Raw genomic sequence first — 23,013 nt, forward strand, 5'->3', positions numbered from 1 at the left:
TCCAGGGGGTGGGGGCGAGCAGTCAATATAAACTATATCCCTAAGGAAGCACAGACACTGAACTTACTAGACTAAGATTTTAAAACAAGTATTTTAAATGTTAAAACTAAAGGAAACCACGTCTAAACAACTTAAGGAGAATATGAAAATAATGTCTCACCAAACTGAGACTGCCAACAGACAAAAACTATTTTTTAAAACAACCAAATAGAAATTACAGATTTGAGAAATACAGTAACTAAAATGAATTCAATAGAGGAGCTCAACAGTAGATATGAGCTGACAGGAGAATCAGCAAATCTGAAGGCAGTTCAACTGAGATTAGTCAATCTGAGAAAAAGAACAAGTCAATCTGAGAAAAAGAACAAAGAATGAGGAAAAATGAACAGTCTCAGAAACCTGTGGGATACCATTAGGATACCAATAAATGCATAATGGAGAGATGAGAGAAAAAAGGACAGAATATATGAATAAGGTCCCCAAATTTCCCAATTTGATCAAATAAAAAAATTAATATACACATCCAAGCAGCTCAATGAATTTCAAGGAGCCTAAACTCAAAGAGATCACGCTCTACACACATCTTAATCAAACTGTTAATAGCCAGCGAGAAAGGGAATATCTTGAAAACATCAAGAAAGCAGCAACATATCATAAACAAGATTAACAACTGATTTTTCAGAGAAACCATGGAGGCAGTGGGACTGTTACTCACAGTGGTAAAAGAAAAAGAGCGGTAGCCAAGAATCTATATTCAACAAAACTCTTCTTCAAAACTGAAGGAGAAATTAAGACATTCCTGATAAACAAAAACTGAAAAAGCTTGTTGCTAGTAGACTGGCCCTAAAACAAAAATATTTAAAGGAGCCCTTCAGGGTAAAATGAGAAGACACTAACTGGTAATTCACATCCATACGAAAAATACAGAGCATTAGTACAGGTAACTTTTCAGGTAACTCTAAAAAACACTGTAAGTGTATTTTTTGTTTGTAACTTTTCCCCCCTCATATGTGATTTAAAGGAGGACCACGTTCGGCAGATACTTAGAAATGCGTTGAGAGTTTGGATAAAGATGTAATTTTTAGGGGTCCCTGGGTGGCTCAGTTGGTGAAGCATCTGCCTTTAGCTCAGGTCATTCTCTCAGGGTCCTGGGACTGAGCCCCACATCGGGCTCCTTGTTCAGCGGGAAGCCTGCTTCTCCCTCTCCCTGTGCTTCTCCCCCTGCTTGTGCTCTCTAGCTCTCTAATAAATAAATAAAATCTTTTTAAAAAATGTAATTTTTAAGGTAATAGTAACACAAAGGAGGAGGAAGGAAATGGAGCTGCATAGGAGCAAAGCTTTTATCATTGTAAATTAAATTAGTATTAATCCAAACTTGGTAAAATGTTAACTATAATCCTCAGTATAACCACTAAGAAAATAAATAAAAAATCTACAGTAAAGGGGGTGCCTGAGTGGTTCAGTCGGTTAAGTGTCTACCTTTGGCTCAGGTCATAATCCCAGGGTCCTGGTACCAAGCCCTGCATCAGGCTCCTTGCTCAGGGGGCAGTCTGCTTCTCCCTCTTCCTCTGTCCCCCCATTCGTGTTTTCTCTGTCTCAAATAAATAAAATCTTAAAAAAAAAAATTCCAGTAAAAGAACAAGTTAAAATGGTACACCAGAAAATATGTAACACAAAAGAACACAATAATAAAGGAAAAGAGGAACAAAAGGTATCTAATGTTCAGCAGTGAGGTCTTCCCTGTTTAAATAATAATCTCTTGTATACAAATCCGTTCCTTATCACCTTCTCTGCTTTACTTACCTCAATAGCACTTGTCACCATCTGACAACCTTTACTTTCTTTCTTTACCCAATAGAATCTAAGCTTCAATAGGGCAAGAGCTGCATTTTGTTTATAGCTTTATTCCCAGACACATGCCCATTGAGTAGGTGCTTAATAGCCAATGAATGAATAAATGAACAATCAGTAGAAATAAGCCTTATGAGAAATGTCTCCCATTTTAAGAGCAGCCTAAGAGGTAGGGCTATGTGTGCACATGGACAATTTGCAGATTTGGTAGCAGGAATATAAAGAACTTCCCATCTGATGGGTTTCTATTTTCTCTTTTAAGTAGGAGGTATAGACATCTGCTGAGTTACAGAGGAAGGTGGAAGAGCTGAAGATTTACAGACAGTAACTAGCTGCCTTGCATGCTTCTGTTGAAAATTTCTGTATCAGATTCAAATTTTGTAAGTTTGGGCACTGATGCCTTAAATCAACAGTCACATGATTTCATGTAAAATTGTTCACAAAAATTCATGCAGTCTTATAACTTAAAAAACATTCAAACTTTTTAAAAAAATCAATACAACAAAATAAGCGTCTTAAATTCAGATTTTGAAAAGAACACTGTATAAAATGAAAAAGTTTATAACTGATAAGTATTGAATTTACCAATTTTTTAAAAGATTTTATTTATTTATTTGACAGACAGAGAGAAAACGCAAGCAGAGGAAGCAGCAGTCAGAGGGAAAATCAGGCTCCCTGCTGAGTAAGCAGCCCGATGTGGAGCTTGATCCCAGGACCCCAGGATCATGACCCGAGCCGAAGGCAGATGCTTAACCAACTAAGCCACCCAGGTGCCCCTGAATTTATCAATTTTATTACCAAGTAAAAATCAGTTATACCAAAAGAAATGTAACCTGAGTCTTGAAGATGTATTTGGACACTCATGTTTTGGCAGCATCATTTGCAGTAGCTAAAAGACGGAACCCTAGTGTCCATCAACCTATAAATGGATAAGCAAACTGTGGCATATATATGCAACAGAATATATTATTCAGCCTTAAAAAGGAAGGAAATTTCGACATACGCTACATGGATGAACCTTGAGGACATAATGCTGAGTTAAATAAAGCAGTCACAAAGAGATAAATACTGAATGATTCCACTTACATGACGTACATAAAGTAGTCAAATTCACTGAGATGGAAGGTAAAAAGGTGGATTACCAGAGACTGCAGGGTTGGGGAATGGGTAGTTATCATTTAATGGGTAAAGAGTTTCAGTTTTACAAGATGAAAAAAGTTCTGGAGATGGACTGTGGTGATGGTTGCCCAATATTAAAGTGTATACATAAAAATAGCTAAGATGGTAAATTCTGTATTTGCATTTTATCACAATTTTTAAAATCAGGGGGTGGAGTGCCTGGGTGGCTCAGTCAATTGAGCATCTGACTCTTGGTTTCAGCTCAGGTCATCATCTCTAGGTCAGATCAAGCTCCCAGTGGGGCTCTGCGCTCAGCATGGAGTCGGCTTGAAATTCTCTCTTCTCCTCTCCCTCTGCCCTTCCCCCTACTCACACGCACACCCCCCTCTCTAAAATAAATAAATACATCTTTAAATAAAATTGGGAGAAAAAAGTCAATTATAGTATATTATGTATTAAAGGATAGCAAAAAATGATATATTGTTACTTTTAAAGAAAAAAGACACTTTTTAGACACCGAATTTAAATCATCTGTACTCCATGCCATATGTTTGTTTATACCAGATAGCACAACAGAAGCTAAAGTTTTGAGACACCCATTGGCTCGGAGAAGGGGACTTTAAAAAATAAACTGAACCAGGGCACCTGGGTGGCTCAGTCAGTTAAGCATCTGCCTTTAGCTCAGGTCATGATCCCCAGGACCTGGGACAGAGCCCCTCATTGGGCACCCTGCTCAGCGGGGAGCCTGCTTCTCCCTCTCTCCCTGCTCGTACTCTCTCGCTTTCTGTCAAATAAATAAATAAACTCTTTCAAATAAATAAATAGGGGCACCTGGGTGGCTCAGTCAATTGAGTGCCTTCCGCTCAGGTCATGATCCCAGGGTCCTAGGATCAAGCCCCACATCAGGCTCCCTGCTCAGCAGGGAGCTGCTTCTCCCTCTGCCTCTGCCTCTCCCCCTGCCTGTGCTCTCCTGCTCTCTCTCGGTCAAATAAATAAATAAAATCTTAAATTAATTGATTAAACCTAATATGCAAAAACTAGGATTTAAGGACCCCAGAAGCAGTGAGAACAACAATACGGAGTACAAAGACATGACAAACCAGAAAGATATAGTATGGCTAAAGGAATAACTAAAGGAGAGTCAAGGACCTAAAGTTTATGTAAGGATGGTAAAGTGGAAATAATAAAAATCTAGGGAGAAAGTGACCATATAATAATGGAAAATACAGGATATAAGAGAATGCTGTAAGGAACTGACAGAAGACTTAAAGAGAACCAGATTCCAAAAAAGTTCAGCAAAGATAAAATATTATCCTACAAGTAGGCTCAAAACAAAATGTAGCACAAGAATGATAAATTCTACTTTTACATAGCTAAAATTTCAGAAAATTACAATGATGAACATCTGAGACCATCTGAAGTCTGCACAGGAAGCTATATGGAGAATTCAGAGAATTACAAACTCAGAGAACCAATTACAAACAAAGATTTAAGAAAACAAACCTATGGGAAGGCTAAAGCAGATTAAAAGCCATTATCGATGACTTTTAAAAATAAATATTAGGTAGGCCTTTCTAAAGAATAGTAATAAAAATAACTTTTAAGGGGTAAAAAAATATCTCATAGCTACCATCTAGTCTTACTGTATCTCACTCTTGAGCATGCATACGTAATCCTAATGGTCACCAGTATTTGAGAAAAGTACAAGGCAATAAAGGAGGAAAGCAAAAGAAAAACAGAAACTCCACTGTGCTAAAAAAAAAAAAAAAAACCCATTAAACAAAAACAGAATATCACTCTTTTAAAAAATTAAAACAAGAGGGCACTTGGGTGGCTCAGTGGATTAAGCGTATGTCTTCAGCTCAGGTCATGATCCCAGGATCCTAGGATTGAATCCTGCATCAGGCTCCCTGCTCTGTAGGGAGGTGGCTTCTCCCTCTGCCCCTCCTCCCACTCATTCTCTCAATCTTTCTCTGTCTCTCTCTCTCTCTCAAATAAATAAATAAAATCCTTTAAAAAAAGTTCAGGGACGCCTGGGTGGCTTGGCTGGTTAAGTGTCTGCCTTCGGCTCAGGTCATGACCCCATGGTCCTGGGTTGAGTCCTGCATCGGGCTCCTTGCTGGGCAGGGAGCCTGCTTCTCCCTCTGCCTGCTGCTCCCCCTGCTTGTGGTGTCTCTCTCTTCAAGAAAAAAAAAAAAAAAATCAAAGCAAGAAAATGCTTCTTACAAATTTAAGATAATAGGACTGAAAAATATAGTTGAAGAAAATATCTCAGAAAATAGACCAAAGGAAAAGAAAAACAGGAGACAGAAGAAAAATTTTAAGTCAGCATGTTCCATCAATAGAAAACGTGCCCTGATGACGTGGGACTACAATAACACTTCTCAAAAAAGATTAGTACTGCTGCCCCCCTAGGAGGGTGTTTGAAAATGTCAGGAACAATTAGCTGTCCCAATAACTAATGGGTTATACTGGCATTTCATATCTGGGAGCCTGGGTGCTTAAATTCCTACAAGCACAACACAGTCTAACACAAAAATAGTAACTACCTACAGGCCTACAGTGCCCTCTATTGAGAAATACTTGACTATGGAGTTAACGAATTCTCAGTGCCTGACACAATATGCACTTCCATGAAATTTAGTAACACCAGGATAAACCAAAGATACCTAGAAAAACATTCAAATCATGCATAAAAAAGAATACAGATTAAGAACAGCATCAAATTCTTCAAAAGCAACACTGAAGTTCAAAGACAAGAAAACACCCTCAAAATGTTGATAGAAACTTACTCTGAGTCAAACTACCAATGAAGTGTGGCATTTTTAAAAGACATAGGTCCCTAAAATTTACCTCCTATGTAACTTTTCAGGAAGCAATCAGAGAACATTTCTGCAAAAGCAAGAACTAATAAGCCAAGCGGAGTTTGGAATGGGATCTAGAAAAAAAAAGGGGGAGGGGGAAGGGAGACTCCCAACTGGAGAATAGTGGGCAGAAGTTTCAGAATAGTAACTTTGTAACAAACACAAATAGCCCACAGAAGCTTCAGAATAATCACTCTGTAACCAGTCTTAAGAACAAGTCTAGATCAGAGCAAGGGGACTGACAGTCCCCCCATGCCTCTCTCTCAAGCGGCAGAACTGGTAGATAGATAGTATGATGCGCTCTCATTGAATCTGAAAACCCTGACAGCTTACCAAAACCTTTTGGAAAAATAGCAATAAATACACAGAAAACAAAGTACATAAAAAGAGGAAGCAAATTAACTCCAAGAAAAACAAAACAAGTACAGAGAAGAGGAAGTATTCACAGTATTCACTTGATTAAAATCTAATTATTTAAGTAATTTTACTACATTTAATATGGTGAAAGGAGATAGAAGAGGTGTGATAAGTTAAAAGATAATATAAAATATTGTCAGGCGATAGTTGTATATTTCTATTATTTTAAAAAAGGAAGTATCAAAAGAGTTGATAGCGGTTGCTTCTGGAAAGCTGGACTAGAGAGACAGGATGGGTAGAGGCCAAACTAACTTGGTCCTAATTATTCTAGTATTTTAGATGTTTCTCAGCAAAATTAATTTGAGAAATGACAGTATTTCATAAATATAACATTAGATTTATATATACTGAAATGGTACAATATTTATGATAAATTTTAGTATGAGTTTATTTTATTAATATATTCACTCAACAATTATATAACTACCAGGCATTTTTCTAGGCATTGAACATGAATGGACAGGAGATGATCTATATAAATACATACACATAATAAATTGTGTATCAGTTTCTAATCCCAGCATTACTGACATATGGACTGGATAATGCTTTTATTTGGGGGGGTAGACGACTACCCTGTGCATGTTTAACAACATCCCTGACCTCTATCCACTAGATGTCAATAATAGCCCCGCCTCTGGATGTGATAACCAAAAATGTCTCCAGACACTGCCAAATATCCCATGGGAGCAAAACTGCCCCCTAGGTGAGAATCACTGTTGTACATGTTGCACATGTTGAAAAAGTTCTGGGGGCACCTGGATGGCTCAGTCGGGAGTGCATGTGACTCTTGTTCTTGGGGCTTTAAGTCTGAGCCCCACATTGGGTGTAGAGATTACTTAAAAACCCTGAAAGAAAACAAAAAACAAAAAAACAGGAAAAGTTCTGAAATGATACACAACCAAAAAGAGAGCAGTTTTGTCACAGGCAGAGTAAAAATAGCAAAAAAAGTCACTATCTTAGGAATTCTTATAAATTTTCATATAAATTCATTATTTCAACAATAAACATTAAAAACTAATATGAAAACTTACCAAAAAAAGTAACAATGAAACCACAAAACAAAAACTTTAATCATAAAATAAAATCTTAAGTAAGAGAGGGTATTTTTCAGTTTTTAAAGAAATCAGTAAAAAGGGACGCCTGGGTGGCTCAGTTGGTTAAGTGTCTGCCTTCTGCTCGAGTCATGATCCCACAGTCCTGGGATCAAGTTCCACATGGGGCTCCTTGCTCAGTGGGGAGCCTGCTTCTCCCTCTGCCTGCTGCTCCCCCTGCTTGTGTGTGCGCTCTCTCTCTGACAAATAAAATCTTAAAAAATGGAAATGGAGAAAAGATAAATATGTAAATTCACTAAAAACACTAATAAGTTCGGGGGCACTTGGCTGGCTTAGTTGGTAGAGCATGTGACTCTTGATCTTGGGGTCATGAGTTCAAGCCCCACCTTGGGCATACATCTTACTTTAAGGGAGAAAAAAAAACGAAACTAGTAAGTTCAACTTGCTGTTTTATGATAAAGTATTTTTCCATTTCTGAAATATCAATTTTAACAAAAGAAAGTATCTAGGGGCAACTGAGTGGCTCAGTCCATTAAGCAGCTCTCTTTGGCTCAGGTCACCAGGACCCTGGGATGGAGCCCCGCATCCAGCTCCCTGCTCAGCAGGGAGCCTGCTTCTCCCTCTCCCTCTGCTGCTCCCCCTGCTTGTGCTCTCTCTCTCAAATCAATAAATAAAATCTTTAAAAATAAAATTCCAGTATCAAATGAGAGGGTCAGGGAAGAGTAGTAATTTACTATTGAAATGTTATTTCTGTCTTGTGGGCTTTTTTCCCTATTATGTACTACAAAAATTACAATTCAGCTTCTCGTATCTAACAGCTTAATGTAATCCCAAGCAACTTCACTTACTTATAATTTTAAGTAACCTCTACACCCAACGTGGGGCTCGAACCCACGATCCCCAAGTTCAAGGGTCGTATGCTCTACAGACTGAGCCAGCCAGACAACTCAACTTCACTTATTTAACAACTATTTAGCAAATATCTAGTATGTGTCAGGCCCTTTACCGTCACATTGGGTATATACACGAGTTTTTAAAAAATAAATAAAAAATAAATAAAAAAGGTAGATTCTTCCTCTCAGTTTACTATAAATCTTAAGGAGGAAAACAAGCAATTAAGTCTAAAGTTACAAATTACATTAAAGGTTAGGAAGAAAATGACCTGGTGTAGTGATACATGGGAAGTATAAAAACTCGTAAGCACTGATTTTCTAGAATTCCATTCCCCACCCCCACCCCTCTTTTAAATATAATTTTATGGAAGTCTGGTCCACTTTTTAAATGTTAGTCTAAGCCACTCTAAAATTATTTTATTATCTGAGACAACTGTTAGTTGGATATTATGACACTCACCCACTGTTTATCATTAGCTACATCCTCTTTCCATCCACCCCACCCCACCCCATTTTTTCTGTTTCATCTTTTTCTTTGTTTTGCCTTTCTCCTAATTCTCCAGGATTTCAGTAACAGACTTACACCTTAAATGAACCAATCTCTGGTTAACAGTTTTCAAAGCTAAAATATTCATGACCCCTAATTTAAATTCAGATTTAAAAGCAAACCATGAAATAAAGCATTAAATAAAAATTTAATTTTACAAGTGCTAATAACTCTAACAAAACAAAAAGCAATACAATAGAGTTTATTTTGAGGCAGCAAGGCTGGTTGCTCACACATTTAAGAACATAGTTGTAACACTATGTGAAAATTTAACACAATCATCCAGCAATAGCAAGTAGTTAAATCAACTATTGCTAGTCCACATGGCAGAATATTATGCAGCTGTTAGAGAAAAGTGAGAATGTTCTCTATTAAAAGGTTTAGAATGATTTCCAAGAAATGTTAACCAAAAAAGTGAAAAATAGGGTAGTGTATATTTGCTTTTATTTATTTGCATAAAAAAAGCAGGAATACATATAGTACTAATAGAAGTGGTTACTAATGTGGGACCAAGGGTGGACAGACTTATGGTAAGCATGAGACTTAATTTTGAACCACGCATTACTTATTTTAAAAAGTTTGAAATTGCTTAATAAGAATTTTAAAAACCTTTTTACAAAGTCTACCTGATGATACAAAATTTCACTACAAATTTATAACAGCTTCAGTTATAGTTTTTTATATCTTGTCACACTAAGCCTATTCATTAGTCATTTGTTTACAATTCCTTACCACTCAGGTGGTCCAAACAAACAGAAGTTACTGGTATTAACTTAAAATGGCATAACACATTGCTCAAAAGTAACTCAGCAACTCCTGACTTCATTACCTACTATTTTATGTTGAGCAAGTTATTTAACCTATTGCCCATGTTTCCTTCTCTCTAAAATGGAAATAACTGTACCTATGGCATGGTATGAAAGTTAGAATGATTCCTGGCCCACAGAAAACTGATTAAATGTTAGCAGATGTTATTATTCATAGTTCTTTTATGGACATGTAGAGCTTTCATCTATACAATCAAATACCACAGTATGTTTCTATCAAATCCAATAATAATTCATAGCATATTCAAAATCAGTAAACTCCTCTTAAGGAATGGCTTCAATGTACTAGAAAGCATACAACTGAAAATAATAACAATAAAAAATAAAAGCGTAGCAATGTAACTATACACAGACCAAGTCACTTTGAGTGCAGAGAAGAGAGTGACATATTGCTATAGTTTAAAATATCCATAAGAGGGGTGCCTGGGTGGCTCAGTCGTCTGCCTTTGGCTCAGGTCATGATCCCAGGGTCCAGGGTTCGCACCCCCTCATTGGGATTCCTGCTCCGTGGGGAGCCTGCTTCCTCCTCTCCCTCTACCCCTGCTTGTGTGTGCTCGCGTGGTGGCGCTCTGTCAAATAAATAAATAAATAATTTTTAAAAAAATAAATATATATATAAATATATATATATATATAAATGTATATATATATATAAATCAATAGGAGGAATGAAGATTTTGAAGTGAAAGCAGTTAGAGAAATGGATTATACCAAATCATCAATAACCTTTGATCATGCAGGTTCCCAAACCTGGCTGATAATCAGAACTACCAGGTATACATTTTAAAAACAAAAGATTCCACCTCAGATCCCTTAATCACAATGACAAGAGATAGAATGTGGGAATTTGTATTTTTTAAAGCATCCCAAGTGATTATGATCATTAACTAGGTTTGGGAGCCACCACAGGACTCACTATCTTACAATTAGAGACTTTACAAGTATCTCCAAATAGAATAAATTTAATCATTGCCTTTGGTAGCTGTAAAGCCAAAGGCAAAGTGATACCACAATTAGTCATTCCTGGGAATACCTGAGTGGCTCAGTTGGTTAAGTTCCTGCCTTTGGCTCAGGGGTGGCTCAGTTGGTTAAGTGTCTGCCTTTGGCTCAGGTCATAATCCCAAGGTGTTGGGATCAAGCCCCAGGTCGGGCTCCTTGCTTAGCAGGGTGTCTGCTTCTCCCTCTGCCTCTCCCCCTGCTCCTGCTCCCTCATGCGCGTGTGCACTCTCTCTCTCTCCCCCTCTCTAATAAATAAAAATTTTAAAAAAATTATTCCTCTAGACTAAGCCATTAAAGAACATTTTAAGGTAAATATATAGTAAGTGTTTTAAGTTATAGTGTGGCTGCCATTTACTGAACAATTACTCACTGGCCCAACATCATTCCATTCAAAAACAAAGAAAATGTCAAAAGGAAGAGAATAGAGAATACAATTTAAAAACAGGCAGAAGACCTGAGCAGACACCTCGCCAAAGAAGATACAGTGGCAAATAAACACATGAAAAGATGCTGAAGATTGTATGACATTAGGGGATTGCAAATTGAAGCAAGATACACTACAACCTATTAGAATGGCTAAAATCCAAAACACTGACAACATCAAATGCTGACAAGGATGTGGCACAACAAGAATTTTCATTCATCGCTGGTAGGGATGCAAAAAGGTATAGCACTTTGAAAGACTGTTTGGCAGTTGCTTAAAAAACTAAACATACCCTTATTACACAATCCAGCAAGCGAGCTCTCTGGTATTTACCTAAATTACTTGAAAACTTATGCCCACACAAAAATCTGCAGATGAATGTTTATTCATAATTGCCAAATCTTGGAAGCATCAATGACGTCCTTCAATAGGTGGACACAGGGACACGTGACTGGCTCCATCAGTGGAGCATGTGACTCTTGGTTACAGGGGTTTAAAGTTCAAGCCCCATGTTGGGTGGAGAAAATACTGAAAAATGAAATCTTTAAAAAAAAAAAAAAGGTAGACAAATAAATCGCAGTACATATATACAATGGACTATTATTCAGCATTAAAAAGACCAAGCCACAAAAAGACATTTAAGAAGGAACCGTAAATGAACACTGCTAAGTGAAATATGACATTCTGGAGAAGGAAAAACTATGGAAGACAGTGAAAGAGCATTAGCTGCCTAGAGTTTGGGGAGAGGAAGAAAAAGGTGGAACACAGGGGATTTTCAGGGCAGTAGAACTATTCTGTATACTATAAAGGTAGATGCAAGTCCTTATGCTTTTGTCAAAAACCAAAGAAGAGGGGCGCCTGGGTGGCTCAGTTGGTTAAGCGTCTGCCTTAGGCTCAAGTCATGATCCTGGAGTCTCAGGTTTGAGCCCAGCATCAGGCTCCCTGCTCAGTGGGGAATCTGCTTCTCCCTCTGCCTCTCCCCCTGCTCGTGCTCATGCTCTCTCCTACTCTTTCAAATAAATAAATAAAATCTTAAAAACAAAAACATACAAGACAAAGGGTGAACCCTAATGTAAACTATGGGCTCTGGTTGATAATGATGGGTCAATGTTGGCTCATCAGTTATAACAAATATACCAAACTAGTGGGGCTACTGATGGTGGGGGAGAGGTTATGTGGAAAGTGTCTGTATCTTCCCAATTTTGCTGTAAACCTAAAACTGCTCTAAGAAACAGTCAATGAGAGGGGTGCCTAGCAGGCTCAGTCGGTTAAGCGCCTACCTTCAGCTCAGGTCATGATCCTGGAGTCCCAGAGTCCCAGGACTGAGCCCCATATCAAGCTCCCCACAGTGGGGAGCCTTCTTCTCTCTCTGACCCTCTCCCTTCTCTTTCTCTCTCAAATAAATAAATAAAATCTTTAAAAAGAACAGTTGAGGCACCTGGGTGGCTCAGTCATTAAGCATCTGCCTTCAGCTCAGATCATGATCCCAGAGCCCTGGGATCGAGCCCCAAGTCGGCCTCCCTGCTCAATGGGAAGCCTGCTTCTCCCTCTTCCATTCCCCCTGCTTGTGTTCCCTCTCTCACAGTTTGTCAAATAAATAAATAAAATCTTAAAAAAATAATAAAAATAAAAATTTTAAAAAAATAAAAATTTAAAAAAGTCAACGGGAGAGTAGAGGGAGAAAAGGCAATTTGAAATCAGAAGAAAATTAAATAAATTTAAAGAACAAGCATTTTGTAAAAAAAAAAAATATTTAATAATAAAAGTACATTTCAAAGTTGGGGGGGAAAAAAAAAAAGCAAGGGTGGAACCCTCCTGCATTGTCGGTAGGAAAGTAAAATGGTGCAGTCACTCTGGAAAACAGTTTGGTAGTTCCTCAAAAAGTTGAGCATAAAATTCCTCAATAAAAAAAAAAAAAAAAAATTCCTCAATAAAGCTGAATATGACCCAGCAATGCCACTCCTAGGTATATACCCAGGAGAGTAGAAAACCTAAGTTCACACAAAAACTTGGGCACAAATGGTTAAAGCAGCATTATTCATAATAGCCAAAAAGTAGAAACACCCAAGTGTCCACCAACTTATGGACAAAATCTGGTACATCCACTCAACCATAAAAAGGAATAAGGTACTATTACATGCTATAACATGAACCTTTTGAAAACATTATTTTAAGTGAAAGTCACAAAAAGCCATATATTGTATGAGTCCATTTACATGCAATGTCCAAAACAGGCAAACCTATAGAGACAGAAAGTAGTGGTTGCCAAGGAATGGGGGGAGAGAGGTGATGGGGAGACTGCTACTGCTAATAGGTGCAGTTTCCTCGTGGGGTGATGAAAATATTCTGAAATTAGATCCTGATGATGACTACAAAACATAGTATATACAACATAACATACTAAAACCCACAAAAATGTACACTCCATAAAGGGTGAGTTCTATGTTATGTGAATTCTCTCTCAATTTCTTAACAAGTTTTTTAAAAACTAAGGGTGGCCCCAATGACAGAATGTTCCTGAGCACTAACAACAGCTTGCTAACATCACAAAACATAATCAACTGTCTGTGCCTTCTTGTGGAAAGCCTCAACACATGTGAAATAGTCTTGCCCTCTCCTGCCCTCACCCCCAAAAAGAAGATAAACCAATTCTCATCAAGCCCCTAGATTCAACTAACCAAGTTATAGGAAAAACAAACAAAATAGAACATATTAAACTATACCACTGGAAAGGACTTTGCAAAATGCAGAACTCTGGAAACCTTTATAAGACAAAGACTTGATTTCCTAAAAAAATTTTTAAAAAGGGGGCAAGGAAAAGATGGAGAAGGTTCCAATCAAATTATGGTGTGTAGTTATCTTTTAAAGTCCTTATCTTTTAGATATATACTGAAATATTCATGGATGAAATTATATGACTGAGATTTGCTTCTAAAGAATAGATAGGGGAGGAGTGGATGGCAGTATAAAGTAAAATAAAACACCAGTCATGAGTTAAGATGAGTGACAATTTGTAGGAGGTCACAGATACTGTAGTATTTTCGTATATATTTAAAACTCTCCATAATAAAAAATTAGAGGGTATATGCAACAAATCATATTTACAACATAGAGAATAAACTGTTAAGACAGCAGTATGGTTGGAGGGAAACTGTTAGATTACTCCAGAGAATTCAGGCAGGAGCACCCTGAAAGAAGACAGCAGTAGTAAAGAAATGAAAAACAAATTAAATCAGGGTGATTTCCTGAGGTCAGTGGTTAACAGGGTTCAGGAACATTCTATGCAAAATTTTTTACTCACCCATTTTCTTTTTAAACTAAAAGAGGCTCCACAGTTTTCAGTATATATGCAAAGGAGACTATAATCCCAAAATATTAATCACTGAATTAAAATATATTTTAGGGGCGCCTGGGTCGTGAAGTTGGTTGGGTGTCCAACTCTTGGTTTCAGCTCAGGTCATCATCTCAGGGTCATGGGATAGAGCCCCACATCAGGCTTCATGTTCAGCATGGTGTCTGCTTGAGATGGTCTCTCCCAAAATAGATAAATAAATCTTTAAAAATATGTGTATATAGGGGCGCCTGGGTGGCACAGCGGTTAAGCGTCTGCCTTCGGCTCAGGGCGTGATCCCGGCATTATGGGATCGAGCCCCACATCAGGCTCCTCCGCTATGAGCCTGATTCTTCCTCTCCCACTCCCCCTGCTGTGTTCCCCCTCTCGCTGGCTGTCTCTATCTCTGTTAAATAAATAAATAAAATCTTTAAAAAAAATAAAAATATGTGTATATATTTTAACATACTGAGGCTTTATCTATATTTGATAGCCCCTTGAATCACTATAGTCCAGTTCACACATTTCAACAAAGCTCTTTCCTCCTTTAGAACTTCTGCTGATTCTAACTGCAATACCTATGATTAGGTATTCACACTTCAGATCTGAAAGTATTCTTACTCCCAGGGGCTTTATGAGAATTAGATGAGCTAACACAGTAAGAATTTAAATTCTTGGCAGACAGAAAATGCTCAATAAATACTGCCTATTTATCTGAAAATCCGTTATCTACATAGGTTTCCTATCACCATTTATCTGGTTAATTTCTGATTTATCCCATTTTATAATTTCTAGACTACAAGCTCTATGAGGGCATAGGTCCTTACTTCATACATCATTATATACCCAGTGCCTAGCACAAAGTAACACTCAAATACATTCCCTGAATAATTATACTAGAATCTATAAAACTTAGACTCGATATATGTAAGAGTAAGACCCACTGTTATCTCTAGCATCTAATGACGGGAAGGATGGTGATAAACGTTAACAATAACAGGAAAAAAGGAGAATAAGTAGGTTAAGTGTATTCTGTGGGGGGGAGGGAGAAGCAAGCATTTGAGATGAACTGAATAATGAATTTATTGAATTTAAAGTAAAAAGTTAAACAGAAAATTAGAAATATGAGACATTTGATAACCAAAAATCTAGTAGTGGTAAGAACATGGCTTCTAAAGGCAGCCTGTCCAGGTTTAAATCAAAGCTCTGCTGCACGCTAGTTGGATAATCTTGGGCCAATTATTTAATCTCTGGGCCCCAATATTCTAGTGCCCGCCAGAAAAACCCCAAAAGCCAACAAGAAAATAAACCTACTGTGCCAACCTCACTGGGTTGTTTTAGGATTAAAGGAGTTAATACTGAAGCACTGGAATACTTAGCAAAGAGTAACCAAAAAAATGTTATATATTAAGACCTAAGTGGTGGGCGCCTGGGTGGCTGAGCCGGTTAAGCATTGGACTCTCACTGTCAGCTGGGGTCACGATCTCAAGATTGTGAGATGGGCATGGACCCTGCTTTAGATTCTCTCTCTCCCTCTCCCTCTGCCCCACTCCCCTCCCTTAAAAAAAATAAATCAAAAAAAAAAAAAGACCTAAGTGGTAGCTGACAATCTGATTTCAAATGAAACAAACATACAGTGAACACACTATGAGAACAAGAGTCCCAGGGAATAGCAACTGGGACCAAAGGAGAGGAAACGTGAACTAAAGTGTTACGTGGACCAAGGGAAACTAGAGAATTACATGGTGGAAGCCAAAGAAAAGGATTTTGAGGAAGAAATAGTTAACAGCAGAAAGTGCTGGTTAAGTGCATAAAGTCTGTAAAAAAAACCGCAGGATGGGGTGCCTGGGTGGCTCAGTCAGTTAAGCATCTGTCCCCAGCTCAAGTCATGATTCCAGGGTCCTGGGATGGAGCCCCATGGCTCAGGCTCCCTACTCAGCAGGGAGTCTGCTTCTCACCTCTGCCCCTCCCCCTCCCCCTGTTCATGCTCTCTCTCTCAAATAAATAAAATCTTAAAAAAAAAACAAAAAAGCCACAGGATTTGGCAATTTGAAGGCCAACAATCAACAGAAAAAACAATATCCTACAAGGTGTTCAGACGGGTTTAAGGAGAGAGTAGGGCAAAAAACTATGGAGCAGGGTTAAGGGGTAAAAAGGGGAAGAAACAATTCCAGATTAGTGGTCCCTAGACTTTTTGTTTGCAAGGACTTCAAAAAGAAATAGAGAAAGTGACATTAGGTTGTGGCCTCTTTAATTCTGTCAAATAAACTTTTTTTTCTCTCTGCTGTCAACCATCACTTGAAACAAGGAACTGCATAACAGCAAAAATTTATGAAAGCAAAAACTGTTAGAATAAAGGGAGCACCTTCACAAAAAAATTACCACACTGTTCTTACTTTTGTAATTTCATAGATTTATAAAAATGTTGTAATAGTGCACAGTAAACTGTTAGTTTTCCCTCTTTTAAAAATGAAGAAATCAAGTTATGCTTAAGCAAATTATCCATTAAGGTCTTTAGATGGCAACATCTGTCATGTTATGACAAATCAGTATGCCAGAGTGTACAAACACTAATTAAAATTTTTACATTTGTTCAATTAATAATTTTAGAATACAAACTCCTGTACTACATTTTCTATGTAATATCTATGTCATATTTTTTTAGTTGACAAACAAGCATTTTGACACCCTAAGTGATACCACTACAGAGAAAACCGTAAGAACATATTTGCAGTATACGTAAACTAGACCTGGCACCCAACGGGGGCTCAAAAACTTTGTTGAAACATACTAGTGTGCCACATAATGGTAGACAAATTACAAGTCGGATTCCGTTTCTATTAAAAAATGGTAAGACAACAATATAATACAATGATTACAAGAACGGTAATAAGATCACAAGCTTTGGATTCAGACAAAGTGGGGTTCAAATCTCAGCTGCAACACTTTCATAGGTGAGTGACCTTGGCAAAGTTATTTCACCTAAGTTTATCTCCTCATCTGTAAAATAGGAATGATACCTACCTCGTAAGGTTGTAGTGCTGACTAAACAGCAGTTATAATTTTTATATAACGTGAATTGCCAAAATCCCATGAACAGTCCATTTGTTCCAAGTCCTAGACCAAATTAATCCAAATCTCTGGAGGATGAGGCAGAGGTCTACATATTTTTAAAAGTCTTACAAGTGATTCTGACTAGCTTTCTCATTTAGGAATCATTGTCCTAGAGCCTGACTACTGAAGCTTTACTTGAGCGCCAGGTAAGTTAACATCATAAAGATAAAAGAGCATTAAATCATGATCCTCTGGTTTAGTTACAAGTTTCTAAGACAGACCTTTAGCCAAAATTCCCTTTACAGAGAACAGAATCATACTGCAAAATTCCAATTTAAAATCCTTTCCAGGGGCATCTGGCTGGCTCAGTTGGTAGAGCATGCAACTCTTGATCTCAGGGTCAGGAGTTGAAGCCCCAAGTTGGGTGTGAAGCCTACTTAAAATAAAAAAAAAAAAACAAAATCCTTTCCGAAGCCAGGGAAAATAGGATCCCATATTGAAATTTTACATCAAAATTGGGTATATCCTAACCTCTTCATATTCATTATTGAATAGTTCTAATATTAAATATTTTTGAATCACTGTTCATCTACACATCAACAGTGACCCAAGGCTGTATACAATATTTAAGCTCTCTTATTTCTGTTATTCTTAAAAATAACTTTAACTTTACAGTTAAAATCCATTGACACTTCACTTAAACCCTAAAAAATTTTTTATTTGACACATATATTTTCCTTAAGATTTTTTTTTTTAAGATTTTATTTATTTATTTGACAGAGACAGCCAGCGAGAGAGGGAACACAAGTAGGGGGAATGGGAGAGGAAGAAGCAGGCTCATAGCGGAGGAGCCTGATGTGGGGCTCGATCCCCTAACGCCGGGATCACGCCCTGAGCCGAAGGCAGACGCTTAACCCTGTGCCACCCAGGCGCCCCAAGATTTTATTTTTTAAGTAACGTCTACATCCAATGTGGGGTTCGAAATTACAGAGAGATAAAGAGCTGCATGCTCTACAAACTGAGTCAGCCAGGCGCCCCTTGACACATCATTTTTAAATGTGCATCTCACAAGGAATCTTACTAGACTGAAGGTACCTAAAGCAAATACAACATTCCAGAAACAAACCTGAAACCCTATTAACTAAGTAACCAAATAAAACATTTTAGAGAAATATGTAGAACAAAAGCATACAAACAGAATCATGAACATTCCATTTCAAAAGAATCAGGGTGAAATAATGAAAATCCCTGGAAAAAAGTTAAGAGTCTGGAAACACTGTAGAACTTGTTAAAAATGAGCAAACAAAAAAAAGCTTAGAACGGCTTTATCAGAACTAATATGCCAATAGCAGATCAACTGCAAAGCAAACAAGCAAAAGGAATCTTCCTTAAAAGATTTCACTGTTACTGGCAAAGAGAGAACTAAAAGGGGAAGAAGGGGCTAAGGCAGACATATAGACCTCATTAATGTACAGATTTTAATTTAGACACAAGACATTTTCTCAGATACTTAAATAAGTGAAGCTTATAAATGACTAATGCATTGTTACCCTGCAAAGTGTTAAAATCCAAGCTTTCAGGTGCTTACAGGGCAAAATAAAAGTCTCATCCTCTAGCGCAGGAAAAAAAAAAATCCAAGCTTTCATACAATAGTGCAAAGGTCATAGGCACTATATCCAAGGGCCGGTGAGGTATTATTTAGTGAGTCCAAGACTCAGTGCATTTGCAAATGAAATTTTAAAAATAACTACCTATCTTCATTCACACAGAATATTAAGTTTGCAACATGGTGTAGTAAAAAATTGTTTATCAGAACTCTATAAATCCCAGATATTTTAAACCAGACTATACACAAGTTAAAAGAAACAAAAGACAATTCTTATAAAAGCTTTTTGAAATTTATATTTGTAAAAGTCCAATAGCGGGGCACCTGGGTGGCTCAGGAGGTTGAGCGTCTGCCTTTGCCTCAGGTCATGATCCAGAGTCTTGGAATCGAGTTCCGCCTCCAACTGCCTGCTCAGCAGGGAGTCTGTTTCTCCCTCTCCCTTTGCTCTGCTCATGCTCTCTCTCTCATAAATAAAATTTTTTTTTTAAGATTTTATTTATTTGACAGAGACAGCCAGTGAGAGAGGGAACACAAGCAGGAGGAGTGGAAGAGAAAGAAGCAGGCTCCCAGCGGAAGAGCCTGACGTGGGGCTCGATCCCAGAACTCCAGGATCACGCCCGGAGCCGAAGGCAGACGCTTAACGACTGAGCCACCCAGGCGCCCCCATAAATAAAATTTTTAAGCAATTTAAAAAATAAAAAAATAAAAGTCCAATAGTATATCAAAGCACAATTCTAAAACACTGAATTGACTAACAGGTGTTAATTTATAATTAATTTTTTTGAAGACTTGATAAAGTGTCAAGATACATAAACATCCTTTACTTTTTAAAAGTTTAGCTTCACCAACTTTGTAGAATCAAATAAAAGTTTACTAATTCAAAATTAAACTAAAGTATATATATTTGTTTGAAGACCCCCTTTCTAAATTGTTAATCCAATCTTCCTTCTTGCAACACTGTATTTTCCAAACTTCTCACCGTAGGCATACATGACGTGTATATATATCAGCGATTACTACTGCTTACATTCTAAATATATACCAGTCTGAAGAACAGGTGCGACACTATTTGGATGCATGCTCTTTTCTTCTAAGCCTAAATTTGCCCTGGAAAGGGATTTAAAAATAAACACAAATACCCCAGAGTTGAACAATTCTCTTAAAAAGATGTAGCCATTCTGAAAACCAAGACATGAGCTCTTCAACTACCAACACCTTCCAAAAGTTAGGTAAACTAGCCTATCAAAGTTTCACCTTAAAAATATCAAATAAGACCCAATTAAGAAGGGTTCTGAGGATATTTAACTTTGCTTCCCCCGCGTGAGTCAGTAACGTGAGACAAGTACGTTTTACTTCAAGCTAATATTAAATCTTTCCTTAGTCGTTTCATAAACACAGCACAGATACTCTGGTTTGGCTTTTTAGGGATAAAAAAGGGGCTGGAGGCCCGGTGAAGGGTACTCTAAAAAGAAAATTCAATTTAGAGAAGCACTGATGAGTCAGTCGCTTAGGAAGAACTAACTGAAAGAGAACCTAAGTGAGTAAGGCAGCATCCCAGGTAAGAAGGTACTTAAAGTTGGCGGTAGGAAATGAAAACTTCATAAGTGAGCAGCAAGACATTATGCTTGGTAGCAGCCCTGGAAAGAAGCGTGGCTGTCAAGGGGCAAATGCGTACCAACTCTGAGAGAGGGGGCCAAAAATGCCAAATCGGATAGGGGGGTGATGAGGGAAAAGGTATAAAATGCTCATCCCAAACCAAACCCTCTCCTCGGGCTCTCCATTTCAACAGGCACAATCAAAAGCAAGCTTAATGCCCAATAACCCCACGCCAGACTCTCCCACAGAGAAGAGTTTAGCCCTAAGCCCCGGAGGCCCGACAGGCCGCCTCCAGAGGAGCCCCCGCAGACGCCATACTAAAAGTCAAAATGGCTGCCCCAAGGAAGCCCGCACCGCGCAGCTAGTAAGGGTTGGGGAACAAGCTTCTGCGGGAAAGGGGGAGGGGGCTCTCGGAAGAGCCGTCGCCAGAACCGTAGGCAGGACTATCGTCCCCCCGAGCTGCACAGGTAGGTTCCCCTTGGCCCTCAAGGCCCGGGGCTCCGACAGAGAGGAGTCCCGGCCCCACCCCCCCGGCTGGGAACCCCGCCGCCGCAGCCGTCCCGCACACCGACCCCAGCGAGTACCTGCAGTTCGGCCCGCTCTACCTCCCAGTGCGCCCGCTCCATCTCGAACCGAGCCCACTCGTGCTGGATGTAGTGCAGGATCCCCGGGATAGTGTACTGCTGCGGCCGGGACAGCTCCGGGCCTGCCGCGGGACCCGTTCCCTCGGCGGCTGGAGGACCTCCGCCGCTTGCCGCTCCATTCCCCCCTGGCGAAAGGCTCATGTTCCCCCCAGGTCCCTGCTGCTGCCTTGGAGGGGCCGCCATCCCCGGGCCTCCACCACCGCCTCCGGCGAGCTCGTCCATTGTGTGTGGGGCCCCGGCGGGGGCGCAGGGCGAGAAGCCGACGGCTGGGTAAGGGCCGGGGAGGGTGGCCCCGAGCTAGCAGCGGGGCGGAAGCCGGCTGGGAGAGGGGCGAGGAGGGGGTCGTTGCTGTATGCCTGCCGTGGGTCAGAGCAGGGAGCTGCCGGCCGCCGCCATTACAGTCCCTCCTCCATCTGCCCGTCTCACTCACTCACTTTAGGGAAAGGGGGGGGGCCGCGGCGGGAGGGGGGAAGAGGGGGCAGGGTTGGGAAGGGGATAGACGTAGGGCCGTCACTCCCGCGCAGCATGCCGGGTAGAGAACGCCGCTGCCACCGCACTCCTAGCAGCCAAATAGAGTGCGGCCTCACCATACGCAGGCGTACTGAGGACTCAAGGCGCTTGGGGCGGGGTAGGAGCTCTGGCCCCGCCCCTAGGCTGTCCTTTAGACTTGCTCCGGGTGTCTTGCTGCGGGTACTGGACCGTGGCCCACCGACTCTAACTTTTGGGGGCCAGTCGGCCTCGTACTCCCAACAATCCGTTCCTCTCGCTCAGTCACCAACCCCTCGAACGCCGTTCCCCACCCAAGGGTCTCGGCAGCATGCCTGCTTTCTGAGCTGTTTTAACCTGGCTGGGCGCTCAGGCCGGCCACAGCCGGTCTCGAATTCCTGAAGTTTCTTTCGCATTCCTTGCGTGTTTCAGGATGTCCCAAAGGGTCGGGCCTCTTTCTTTGCTTGTCACTCGCTCTTTCGCTGGTTTCTTGGCACCAGTCAATTCCTGAGGCTTTTGGGATGTTCTCTTTTGGCAGACAGCCTGGATCCTTCCGGACATTGGTGACTGATTGCCGGTCTCCCTTTCAAGCCCGAACTTTGGTCCTAATTCTGTGCTCCCGGTTGCGGGTCTCAACTTGTTCCACTTTGCCTCCCATTTTCTTTCCTATTCAGGGGTGGGTTGTTTGGGGGAGGGGGAACAGGAGTGAATGTTTTCATTTTTTTCTTGGGAGAAGGTATAGTGAAAAACTTTAGATGTTGAGGATGGTGCGAAAGAGATAATTTGAAGGAGACTTGCTAGACTAACAATTCGGTGTTTTAGAATGAATGGGTTCACAAATAGGATTCATTGCAGAATCTTTTGATGGAAATATAAAAACATCGTGAATACAACGTAAAATCCCAGATGAACAGCTGCAAAGATGTTTTCCTGGGTTATTAAATGTTTGAATGAATATAATATACACCTAAAAGACCCGTTTAATCTTTTAAGTACCGTAGTGTATGTTTTTATGTGCTTAGGTTGCCAGGAAACATCCTTAATGAACTAGTACAGTTTCTAAAGAAAGTTAATAGAGCTAATAACGACTTGTTTGAAAAAGAGGACAAAAATATTTAACAATATAATAAGGAAAAAAAGGATCAATAATTACAGCTATGCAGAAAAATATATAATTGATTGAATTAATTTTTTTTCTTCTCTACAACCAATAAAGTTTTCACTGGGTGATATACAAGACCACTCAAGGTATAATTTCAAAAAGATAAAAATAGTACATCTTATTTTATCATGTCTGCTT

The 23,013-nt window shown here is 39.4% G+C and overlaps 2 protein-coding genes across 7 annotated transcripts in view; one reads left to right on the top strand and one right to left on the bottom strand.

The window, feature by feature from the left end:
• The window catches only part of STRN3 (striatin 3), a 104,347-nt gene extending 82,662 nt beyond the window's left edge, over positions 1-21,685 (bottom strand). The window contains exon 1 of one of the 3 annotated variants that reach the window (XM_040620802.1): positions 21,168-21,685. In XM_040620802.1, coding sequence (XP_040476736.1) covers positions 21,168-21,449 — 282 coding nt within the window. In that variant the 5' untranslated portion in view covers positions 21,450-21,685. The remainder of the gene's footprint in view (positions 1-21,167) is intronic. The other 2 variants (XM_040620803.1, XM_040620804.1) reach the window with 2 other exon arrangements.
• The window catches only part of AP4S1 (adaptor related protein complex 4 subunit sigma 1), a 73,296-nt gene continuing 70,986 nt past the window's right edge, over positions 20,704-23,013 (top strand). For 2 of the 4 annotated variants that reach the window (XM_040620805.1, XM_040620806.1), the window contains exon 1: positions 20,719-21,050. The gene's annotated coding sequence lies outside the window, so the exon portion shown is untranslated. Of the gene's footprint in view, positions 21,051-23,013 lie in introns of all 4 variants that reach the window. The other 2 variants (XM_008710403.2, XM_008710401.2) reach the window with 2 other exon arrangements.

This window comes from Ursus maritimus, unplaced genomic scaffold, assembly GCF_017311325.1.
Source record: "Ursus maritimus isolate PB19 unplaced genomic scaffold, ASM1731132v1 scaffold_36, whole genome shotgun sequence".
Classification (NCBI taxonomy): Eukaryota; Metazoa; Chordata; class Mammalia; order Carnivora; family Ursidae; genus Ursus; species Ursus maritimus.